Here is a 12,053-nt window from a genome sequence, read left to right on the forward strand (position 1 = left end):
CTAATGTTGTTGTTTTTAAGCCATTCCTTTCTAGCTTTGGCTTTATGCTTGGGATCATTGTCTTGCTGAAAAACAGATCTTCTCCCAAGTTGCAGTTCTCTTGCAGACTGCGTCAGGTTTTCCTCCAGGATTTCCCTGTATTCTGCTGCATTCATTTTACCCCCTACCTTCACAAGCCTTCCAGGGCCTGCCGCAGTGAAGCATCCCCACAGCATGCTTTACGGTAGGGGTGGTATGGTTTTGCTGATGTGCATAGCATTCAGTCTGATGGCCAAAAGGTTCAATTTTATTTTCAACGGACCTAGAACCTTCTTCCAGCTGACTTCAGAGTCTCCTACATGCCTTCTGATAAACTGCAGATGAGATTTCATGTGAGTTTTTTCAACAGTGGCTTTCTCTTTGCCACTTTCCTGTAAAGTTGTGACTGGTCAAGCGCCCATCTCTTGGTGGTCTCCCTCACTAGTCCCCTTTTTGCACAGTCACTCAGTTTTTGAAGACGGCCTGCTCTTGGCACATTTATAGCTGTGCCATATTCTTTCCATTTCTTGATGATTTGACTTAACTGTATTCCAAGGAATACGCAGTGTCTTGGAAATTTTCTTCAATCCATCTCCTGACTTGTGCTTGTCATAACCTTTTCGCGGAGTGGCTTGGAGTATTCTCTTGTCTTCATGGTCTAGTTTTTGCCGGGATACTGACTCACCAGCAGTTGGACCTTCCAGATACAGGTGTATTTTTAATGAAATCAATTGAAACATCTTGACTACACACTAGTGATCTCCATGTAAATAATTATGTGACTTCTAAAACCAATTGGCTGAATCAGTGATGGTTTGGTGTGTTATATTAAAGGGGATGAACACCTTTGCAATCAGTTATTTTGTATTTTTATACTTGTAATTAATTTAGATCACTTTGTGGAGATCTCTTTTCACTTTGACGTAAAAGAGTCTTCTCTGTTGATCAGTGTCAAAAAAGCCTAATTAAATCCACTCCTTCAATGTTGGAAAACAATAAAACATGAAAATTTCCAGGGGGGGTGTGCAGTGAACACTTTTTATAGGCACTGTAGATTCTAGTTCTTTCTGGCCAACAAGACACTGTTGCACAATTAGGCCATTTAGCCCATCAAGTCTGCTTTGCCATTTGACCATGACTGATTTATTTTTCCCTCTAGACCCCATTTTCCTGCTTTCTCACTGTAACCTTTGAGACCCTTAGTAATCAAGGGCCCATCAACTTCTGCTTTAAATATACCCTATGAATTGGCCTCCACAACCATCTGTGGCAATGAATTCCACAGATTTACCACTTTCTGGCTAAATAAATTCCTCTTGATCTGTGTTCCAAAGGAATGTATTTTTATCCTGAGGCTGTGCCCTCTGGTCCTAGGCTTTCCCACTACTGGAAACATGCTCACCAAATCACTCTATCCAGACCTTTTTGTGTTTGGTAAGTTTCAATGAGATCCTTCCTCAGTCTTCTAAACTCTAGCAAATAAAGAGCTACCAAACTCTCCTCATACAGTATGTTAACACTTTCATCCTTGGGATTATTCTCCTGAGCCTCATTTGGAGCCTCTCCAATGCCTGCACATCTTCCTTAGATATGAGACCTAAAACTGCTCACAATATTCCAAATGTGGGTTGCCATATAAAGCCTCAGCATGGCATCCTTGCTGTTATATTTTATCCTGTGACTGCCGGAAAGCAGTTTGTATATTTTGGCCTTCACCATGTCAGTTTCCTTCGGGTGTTCCCATTTTCTTTCATATTCCAAAGACATATGGTTAGTGTTCACAATTTGCGGCATGCTGTATTATTGTTGGAAGTGTGGTGACACTTGCAGGCTGCCTGGCACAATCCTCATTGATTCGATTGATGCAAGTGACGCTTTTCAGTGTATGTTTGACGTTTCGATGTGCATGTGACAAATACGGCTAATCTTTATCCTTCGGCTTCTTTTGCCGAGACCCTTCTTCAGGACTGAAAAGAAAGGGGGAAGATGCCAGAATAAGAAGTTTGGGGGGGGGGGGTGCGGTGCGGAAGTAGTTAGAGATGTTAGGTGAAGCCAGGTGGCCGGGTAGAGTAAAGGGCTAGAGAAGAAGGAATCTGAGGAGAGGAGAGTGAGCTATGGGAGAAAGGGAAGAAGGAGGGCACCAGGGGGAGGTGATAGACTGGTGAGGAGAAGAGATAAGAGGCCAGGGGGGAATAGAAGAAGGGTAAAGGGGAGGGAAATTTTTACCAGAAGAAGAAACTGATGTTCATGCTATCCAGGTTGGAGGTTACCCAGACAGAGTATGAGCTGTTGCTCCTCCACCTTGAGAGTGGCCTCATCATGGCAAAACAGGATGCCATAGACCGACGTGTCAGAATGGGAATGGGGGTATGAATTTAAATGGTTGGATACCGGGAAATTCCATTCTTGGCAGATGGAACGGGAGTGCTCAACAAAGCAGTCCTCCAATTTACGTAGGGTTTCAATAATGTAGAGAAGATTCCCACCTCTCCCACCCTTACTCCTGTAAAAATGTTCGTTCATCTCTGCTTCATCTGTCTGTAGAATGAGGCTTTTATTTCTTCAAAGAACGGGGTTTCCCGTCTTCCATCATTTATGCTTCCCTCACCTGTATCTCCTCCATTTGACAAATAGGCGCTCACCCCATCTTCCTGCCACCTTAACTCCTCTTTTCCTCACCTACCACCCCATGACCCCCTGCATTCAACACATCATTCTCCACAACTTCTGCCATCTTCAATGGGATCCTACCGCCAAATACATCTTTATCTCTCTCACCCTGCTCTCCACAGGGATTGCTTTCCATGCGCTCCCCCCACTAATCTTCCATCAGGCATGAATCACTGCAAGTGACCATAATTGTACACCTGACTAATTACTTCCTCCCTTACCTCCATTCAGGGCCCCACTTCAACTGTGAATCTGTTAGGGTCATCTACTGTATTTGGTGCACCTGACGCAGCCTCCTCTACCTTGGTGAAACTCAGCGCAAATTGAGGGACCACTTTGTCGAGCACTTCCACTCCGTCTGCCAAGACCAGAACTTCCCGGTGGCCAACCATTTTAATTCCTATCCCCATTCCCAGTCCGACATGTTAGTTGTCTCTTTTGCCATGATGAGGCCATTCTCAGGGTGGAGAAGTAACACCTCTTATTCCATCTGGGTAGCCTCCAACTTGATGGCATGAACATTGATTTCTCCTTCTGGTAAAAATTTCCCTTCCCCTTCTCTTTTCTTCTCATGTGCCTATCACTTCCCCTTTGTAACCCCTCCTTCCCCTTTTCCCACGGTCCATTCTCCTCTCCTATCAGATTCCTTCTTCTCTGTCTCTTTACCTTTCCCACTCTTCAGGCTTCACTTATTATCCTCTAGCTTGGGCTGCTTCCCCTCCCCACACTTCTTTATTCTGGCATCATCCCCCTCCTTTTCCAATCCTGAAGAAAGGTTTTGGCCTGGAACGTTAACTGTTTATTAATTTCCATAGATACTGCCTGACCTGCTGAGTTCCTCCAGCATTTTATGTGTGTTGCTCTGGATTTCCAGCATCTGCAGAATCTCTTGTGTTTATAATCTTTTATCTTTAATATTTAGTCCTCTTGCAATCAATGCAAACATTCCATTTAGCTTTCTTATTGTGGACTCAGCTTGCAAGTTTACTTTTAGGGAAACCTGCAACAATGTACATCTTTATTCCTTCTGTACTTCCCTACATTGTATTCCTTCTGCCACAGCTTTTGTCCATTGTCCCATCCTGTTCAAGTCCTTCTGCAGCAAATCTTGCTTCCTCAACCCAGGTTTTGTATCAACTATTAACTTGGCCACAAAGCGATCAAATCTGTCATCTATATTATTAACAGATCATGTGAAAGTGCCCGACCCAACACCGACACTGTGAAACACCACTAGTCAGCAGCAGCCAACCACAAAAGCCTGCCTTTCTTCTCAGTTTTTGCCTTCTGCTAGTCAGCCAATCTTCCATACATGCTAGTGCTTTTCCTGTAATACCATGGGCTCCAATCTTTTTTTTAGCAGACTTATGTGTGACATCTTGTCAAAGGCCTTCTGAAAACCCAAGTACACAACATCCACTGACTCGCCTATGTCTAGCCTGCTTGTTATTTCCTCAAAGAAATCCGACAGATTTGTCTGGCATGAATTCTCCTTAAGGAAATCATGCCGACTTTACCCAGGACATCTTTAGGGAGTGGTGTCTCCGAAAGATAGCTTCCATTATTAAGGACCTTCAGCATCCAGGACATGCCCTTTTCTCACTGTTACCATCAAGTAGGAGAAACAGAAGCCTGAAGGCACACACTCAGCAATTCAGGAACAGCTTCTTCCCCTCTGCCAGCTGATTCCTAAATGGACAAAGAAGCTTTGGACACCACCTCACTTTTTTTTTAAATATAGTGTTCCTGTTTTTGCACATTTAAAAAAAATCTATTCAATATATGTAATTGATTTACTTGGTTATTTATTTTATTTTATTTAGTTATTTTCTCTCTCTGCTAGATTATATATTGCATTGAATTGCTGCTGCTAAGTTAACAAATTTCACGTCACTTGCCAGTGATAATAAACCTGATTCTGATGTGCCTCCATGTACCCTGCAACCTCATTCTTAGTAATGGACACCAGCATCTTCCCAACCACTGAAGTCGAGGCTAACTGACCCATAGTATTCTTTCTTTTGTCTCCCTTCGTTCTGAAAGAGTGGAATGACAATAATAATTTTCCAGACCTCCGGAACCATTCCAGAATCTAGTAACTCTTGAAAGATCGCTAATTCTCTTCACATGCTCTTCAGTTACCTCTTTGAGCACACTGGGCTGTAGTCCACCTGGTCCAAATGACTTATCCACCTTCAGACCTTTCAGTTTCCCCAAGCACCTTCTCCTTAGTAATAGCAACCACACACACTTTTGCCAACACCACCCCCCCCACCACCAATTCTCTTGAATTTCTGGCACGATGCATGTGTTCTCTGCAGTGATAACTGATGCGGAATATTTATTCAGTTTGTCTGCCATTTCTTTGTTGTCCATTACTACTTCTCCAGTTCAATTTCCATAGTCTGATCCCCATTCTTGCTTCTTCTTTACTCCTTATGTAGTTGAGAAAAATTTGGTATCCTTTTTTATATTATTAGCTATCTTACTTTCATATTTCATCTTTATTGCCCAAGAATTTTCATACAACAACATGCTACAGCACAGAAATGGGCCACATGGCCCAGTTAGTCCATACTGACCTTATCTTCGGCCTAGCCCTAACTACCTGGACGTGGATCATAGCCCTCCTATCCATATACCTATTTAAATTTCTTTTAAATGTTACAAATGAACCCGCATCTTCTACTTCCACTGGCAGCTCTTTCCACATTTGCATCACTCTGAGTGAAGAAGTTTCTCCTCAGACTCCCTTTAGATATTTCACCCTTCACCCTAACCTATGACCTCTAGTTCTAGTCTCATCCAACCTGAGGTAAATCAGAATCAGGTTTATTATCACCAGCATGTGTCACGAAATTTGTGAACTTAGCAGTAGCAGTTCAATGCAATACATAATATAGAAGAAAAAAACAAAACAAAATAATAATAAATAAATAAATAAATAATTCAGTTGCCGTATAAGTATATTGAATAGATAAAAAATCGTGCAAAAAGCAGAAATAATATATATTAAAAAAGTGAGGTAGTGTCCAAGGAATCAGATGGCAGAGGGGAAGAAGCTGTTCCGGAATCACTGGGTGTGTGCCTTCAGGCTTCTGTACCTCCTACCTGATGGTAACAGTGAGAACAGGGCATGCCATGAGTGCTGGAGGTTCTTAATGGACGCTTCCTTTCTGAAACATCGCTCTTTGAAGATGTCCTGGGTCCTTTGTAGGCTAGTACCCAAGATGGAGCCGACTAAATTTACAACCCTCTGCAGTTTCTTTCAGTCTCCCACCACCTCCCCCCCCCGCCGACCCCCATACCAGACAGTGATGCAGCCTGTCAGAATCCTGTCCACGGTACATCTATGGAAGTTTTTGAGTGTATTTGTTAACATACCAAATCTCTTGAAACTCCTAAGTATAGTCACTGTCTTGCCTTCTTTTTAACTGCATCGATATGTTGGGACCAGGTTAGGTCCTCAGAGATCTTGACACCCAGGAACTTGAAACTGCTCACTCCTCTCCACTTCTGATCCCTCTGTGAGGATTGGTATGTGTTCCTTCATCTTACCCTTCGTGAAGTTCACAATCAGCTCTTTCGTCTTACTGATGTTGAGTGCCAGGTTGTTGCTGCGACACCAAAAGGTCACATGCATTTACCCCTATCTATCCCTTTATTTCAGTTCTCAGGGAGGAATAAAAATACCTTCATTTTTGGGAACAAACCAGACTTAAGTGTTCAAAAACACGCACTACTGGACAAAACTTGCTCGCTGGTTCTAGTCAAGTAACTAAAACTGAGGTATTTGAATTCAATTGTAAATTATTGGGCTTTTTTGAATTAATAATTGGATTTTTAGCAGAAATTGGATGATTAAGATTCAGAGTCAGAGAGATACTATGTACAGCATGGAAACACAGAATTCGGCTCACCATGTCCATGCTGACCATTGGGGACCATTCTGCACCAATCCCATCTCCCAGCACTTCACTCATATTGTCCTATGTGTAAGTGACTCAAATACTCATCCAGAGACCACATAAATGCTGTTGGTAACCTTACTTCAACCACTCTCTCAGGCAATGCATTCCAGAACTACTATGCAACTGATTTATTCAGTTTCTACATCCACAATGTTTCCTGCAGGTTAGTTCACAGCCTGATCTGACAACCAATTCTTTTTCCTCAGATCATTTGTAAAATGGCCTCCATACTGACCAGTGAAATAACTGAGCGTCTGCTACTATTTCGGTTTTGTGAACTTTGCACTGATGGCAAGCTGTTCCATGTTCGTAAGGTAAACAGAATTTTAACTTTCCCTTTTCCATCCTAGTTGGTTTGACAGCATCTTGTCTATCAACTTGTGATCAAGTATTAATGGAAACTTGTCAAAAAATCCTGTTTTTAAAATAAACTTGAAGAATAGTTGATGAATTTGTCAGCATTTAAAGGAAGAAAAGATAATTTAGTAGGATTTGGAGAAGGTTTAGCTGAGACTCCAGATTTTCATCCTTTGCACTTCTATCACCTTACAATACTTCAAGCCCTCTGGTGATCATTTATGAAATTACAAAGGCAAATTGTGTAGCTGATTGTTGTTTTGAATCTGTTTAAGAAATATTCAATCCAGCCTGTCCAATTGGAGAGGATGCTTGAGCTTTTGTGTGGCAATAAAATCTCTTTCTATTTCTTTAAGGTATGTGCAACTAATTTTGGAGATATTTGTAATGCAGTTGGCCAGGAAGCAACTGAAAAGTACATGGTATGTAGATCACTACTTCCATTCCTCTCATTTTCACTAGTAAGTGCAAGTAATTCATTAGTATCCACCTTCCCTGCAGGTAAAAAAAATTGTGAGTTTGTCTATCAGTGAAGAAGTAGATGGTGCCAGTCTTCATATCTAACACTACTACAGCTAGAATAATGGGATCTTGCAATACATACAGTAGTTGGATTTCAAAATACATTATTGAATTTGAAGCAATTTAAAATGTTAACTGACCTTGTAAGTTTGTGGTCTATTGGCTTTTAAGGCCACTTAGACTTGGGAAAACAATTGTTTGTTGACAAGGAATATTTCAGCATTTAGATATATTTTGTTTAGAATTTCCTGATTGTTCACTGGTTTGACACACCTGTCTGTCTTTACTCCTGTTCATCCACAAAATGTCCCACTAACTTAATACTGGGTAATTGCCTTTTTTTCCCTAAACTTTAAATGTCTCACACAAAATTGTACTTGATTTTAGATCCCCAGGTTCTTCCAGCTGTGCTCGGACAATGTCTGGGGCATTCGGAAAGCATGTGCAGAGTGCTTCATGGCAGTGTCCTGTTCTGTTTCACCTGAGGTGCGCAGGGCTAAACTCTCCCCACTCTTCATTAATCTCATCAGTGACCCTTCCAGATGGGTAAGGATCACAGTGATTAAATGACAATATCTGGTTTTAGAGAGCATTACTAGAGAAGAGATTTCCAGGTAGTCTGAAGCAGCTTTTCAAGCTTTAGTTAGCCTTTGTGCTCTAATGTAATGTGACTGCATGATTGCATTATAACCTGCATAACCTGCTATCGCCATGTCATGCACCCACTGTGAAGGAGATCAATGGGCCAACTTTGGGATTTTGTACAACCAGTTATAATGCTACTAATTGGGTTAAGTCCACATACTTTTAACTGTAAAAATTTGGGAGTAGATACTTATCCTGTATGTGTTTTTCCTCCACTAAATCTGCGGTAACCTTTGCAGAGTTCAAATGGATACTGCGGTGTTGATCGCAGTCTGATTAAATGAGTCTGCAAAGAAATTTTACTTGACCCATTTCAGTCCTGCAGCCAAACTGATTTAGCTGTTTTATGATTCCGTGATTCGCGTAACACGACGCGCACTTACGCATGTAATTGTAAACTTCATCTTCTAAATCTGAAGAGTGCACTAACAAAATGATACCCGTTTACTGAAACTTTGTTGACCCTGCCAGGTCCGCCAAGCTGCGTTCCAGTCTCTAGGTCCATTTATCTCCACTTTTGCCAATCCATCTAGTGCTGGCCTGTATATCAAGGAGGATGGTACACTGAGCATTAGACAGCTGGACAATAGCGTTGCAGATGTCAGGTATGCATGCAGATCAGACAGTACTTAAACTGTGGCTTTAGGTGGGTAGATTGCTCATGCTTGCTTGCTGCTTACCCAGAAAGCTGTACTCTGATTAACCATTGGACACTCATGAATGAAGGACAAACCAAGTTCACTAAAATATTTCAATTTTTTATTTGTCTCTGCTAAATAAAATTACACTTTTATATAATATACTCACTCTCCAGCTAACACTGCCCAATTACCATATTTTTAAAAGTCCTAATGAAGGGTCTCAGCCTGAAACATTGACTATTTACTTCCCTCCATAGATTCTACCCGAATTGCTGAGTTCCTCCAGCATTTTGTGTGTGTTACTCAATCACCTTTCCTTTATTGAGCTGAAAATATTTGAAAGAGAATTATTTTGACTTTTAGAAGAAATTTTATATTGACCCACTGATTTCTCATTTTTTCCCCGCTCTGGTGTGTGTGTGTGTGCGTGCGTGCACACAGGTATGTACATACACACACACACAGACACACACAGACACACACACACACACACACACACACACACCCACCCCACCCCCCGCAAAATGTCTCTGAGGTGCATGTCAGCCATTTGCACTAATGTGGTTGAAAATGGCTCCTTGAATGTTTTTCTTTAGCAGCCTCTCTGATTTGCCCTCCCCTAATGAAATTGCTGCTGCTTCCTCCCTCAAAACATAGTGTCTGAACATTGTTATCACGCAGGCACCGGTAGAGTGATAATCATTTCTACCAGTTTATGTTACATCAGACTGGTTCCCTAATTGTGTTATACCTTTGTCTCCAGCATCTTTGTTAAACAAACTGAATATTCCACACTGCTTTCTTGGGTCTTCTATTTATACAGCTTATATTGAAAAAACTTTTTATTAAGTTGTGTGTAATACAAGAAAATACTGCTTATTGACTGCTCTCCTTCTACAATATGTAAAATCCCATTTCAGAGTAACTTTGTTTCATCTGAGATCAAATTATATTTTCAATCATAATCAAAATGCCTGCATCAAATTGTATTTTTCCATATAATTTCAGTCTTGAGACCATCTCCTGGAATCTTTTGAGGGTTTTGAACATCTTGTGTGGCCGACAAGTGCTTTGTTTAGCATCTGCTCTGCTCTGTTGCAGATATAAAGAAACTGTCTAGCTGCAGTAAAATAGGAAGCTTCTTTTGGTCTAACCCAGCTAATCTGGTATATTCCTTCTCAAAGCAAACTAGAATGAATACTCTAGCAGGTAGAACAGAAAGTAGCTGCTCAGATGTAACTGGACAAGAGCCTGGCAAAGGAACAAACCAGAAATGACAATCCTTTTATAGGAAAAGGACACGAATCTTCAGTGGAAAATCAGCCTCTGCTAAGTGGCTGAACCCGTGATTGAAGAATCAGTGCTACTTGGGTGAAGTAATGGGCAAGTGGTGACTGGGGAAAGATGAGGATGGTAATGGAGCTAACCTAGGAGGAGGAACAGTTTTTGAAAAATGGCAGAAAGTGTGCTCCACATTTCAGATAAATAGTTGTAAATAATGTTATATATCAATTAGGCACAAGTGAGAATCTATTTCCTATCTTTTAGAAGGTGCTATTAAAATTAATCAATATGTGTACATTATTTCCTTTTCTGAACCGTTTATAAAATTGTCCATTTTTCTTAAGCTTGTTATTCTTATGTGTGATGAAAATATATCATTGTTATAATTTGATTTTATCTAATAATTGCAAGTTTTTCCTCTGTCTCTGTCTAACTATACATATGAGAGCACTATTGAAATCTTGCAGCATCTGTTTTAACTTGTTTTCAGCACAGCTCAAAATTCTGGAGCTCTTATCCATGCTTTTCTGTTCTTTAACAAACTCTGGTGCTTTATTCCTACCTGCTACTTCCTGATTTATCTTCTCACCTCTTTATGGTATGGTACTGTCATGAAATTTTATTGTGTTTCTTAATTTTAAAAACACTGAATCATCCGTTGCGCAATACACACAAAATGCTGGAGGAACTCAGCAAGTCAGGCAGCATCTGTAGAAGGGAATAAACAGTTAACGTTTATTCCTTTCCATAAATGTTGAGTTCCTTCAGCATTTTGTGTGTGTACCTCAAGATTTCCAGCATCTGCAGAGTCCCTTGTGCTTCTGAATCATCGCTTTCTGTAGCATCACTGCAAATGATGTGATGTTCACTATCTGTAGGAAAAACTGTACATATACAGAGTTGCACAGGAAATTGGAAAAACATCTGTTAAGACTTCCAACTCCAGCTTTCTATGTTTTTTCTAAGTATTTGAAATATCTAGAATGTAATTTGCCATACAGTATGCTAAATAAACATTTTGGGTAACATTCTTTATGAGAATTAATGCCTGCATTTGTCTAGAGAATATGTAAACTTCGTAATTGCAGCTTAAATACAAAACATTTGTGTACTATATAAAAGCTAAAAATAAAATTCTAGCTTCTCCCTTTTGATCCTATACTTGCTTTTGGTGGACAGGATTTTATAAACTTTTATAGAAGAGGGTTACATAATGAATTTTTGAGTCATTTGATGTCTATCCTTCATATTTATTAGTTTTATAATTGCATTTTTTAATGATGGTGCCCAAGTACTATTTTACTTGACCAGCTGGTGCTGCTTCAGCAGTTGGTTGTGTATATGTAATAGCACATCTTTATCAGCATTTTCAAATTGTTTTCTTATAAGACATAGGAATTAGGCCATTTATTTTATTTATTTATTTTCCATCTTAACCCCATTCTCCTGCCTTCTCCCCATAACCTTTGATGCCCTTACTAATTAAAAACCAATCAACCTCCGTTTTAAATATACCTAATGATTTTGGCCTCCACAGCTGTCGGTGGCAATGCATTCCACAGATTCACTACCTTATGGCTAAAGAAATTCCTCCTCATCTCCATTCGAAATGGACATCCTAGTATTCTGAGGCTCTACTCTCTGGTCCTAGATTCTCCCACTATTAGAAATATTCTCTGCACATCCACCGTGTCTAGGCCTGTCAATATTTGGTAGGTTTCAGTAAGATCCCCCCCTCATTCTTCTAAACTCCAGTGAGTATAGGCCTAGAGCCATCAAGCAGTCCTTAAATGTTAACACTTTTATTCCCAGGATCATTCTCATGAGCTTCTTCTAGACCCTCTTCAATACAAGCACAATCTTTCTTAGATAGGAGCCTCAAAACTGCTCACAGTACTCTAAATGTGGTATGATCAAAGTCTTATAAAGCAGCCAGTCAGCCTAT

General features: G+C 40.4%; 1 protein-coding gene across 2 annotated transcripts in view; it reads left to right on the plus strand.

The window, feature by feature from the left end:
- ppp4r1l (protein phosphatase 4, regulatory subunit 1-like) overlaps positions 1-12,053 on the plus strand; it is a 90,092-nt gene that overhangs the window by 33,321 nt on the left and 44,718 nt on the right. Inside the window, exons 7-10 of one of the 2 annotated variants that reach the window (XM_063041581.1) lie at positions 6,866-6,973; positions 7,373-7,438; positions 7,926-8,084; positions 8,655-8,788. In XM_063041581.1, coding sequence (XP_062897651.1) covers positions 6,866-6,973; positions 7,373-7,438; positions 7,926-8,084; positions 8,655-8,788 — 467 coding nt within the window. The remainder of the gene's footprint in view (positions 1-6,865; positions 6,974-7,372; positions 7,439-7,925; positions 8,085-8,654; positions 8,789-12,053) is intronic. The other variant, XM_063041582.1, reaches the window with a different exon arrangement.

This window comes from Mobula hypostoma, chromosome 2, assembly GCF_963921235.1.
Source record: "Mobula hypostoma chromosome 2, sMobHyp1.1, whole genome shotgun sequence".
In the NCBI taxonomy this organism is placed as follows: Eukaryota; Metazoa; Chordata; class Chondrichthyes; order Myliobatiformes; family Myliobatidae; genus Mobula; species Mobula hypostoma.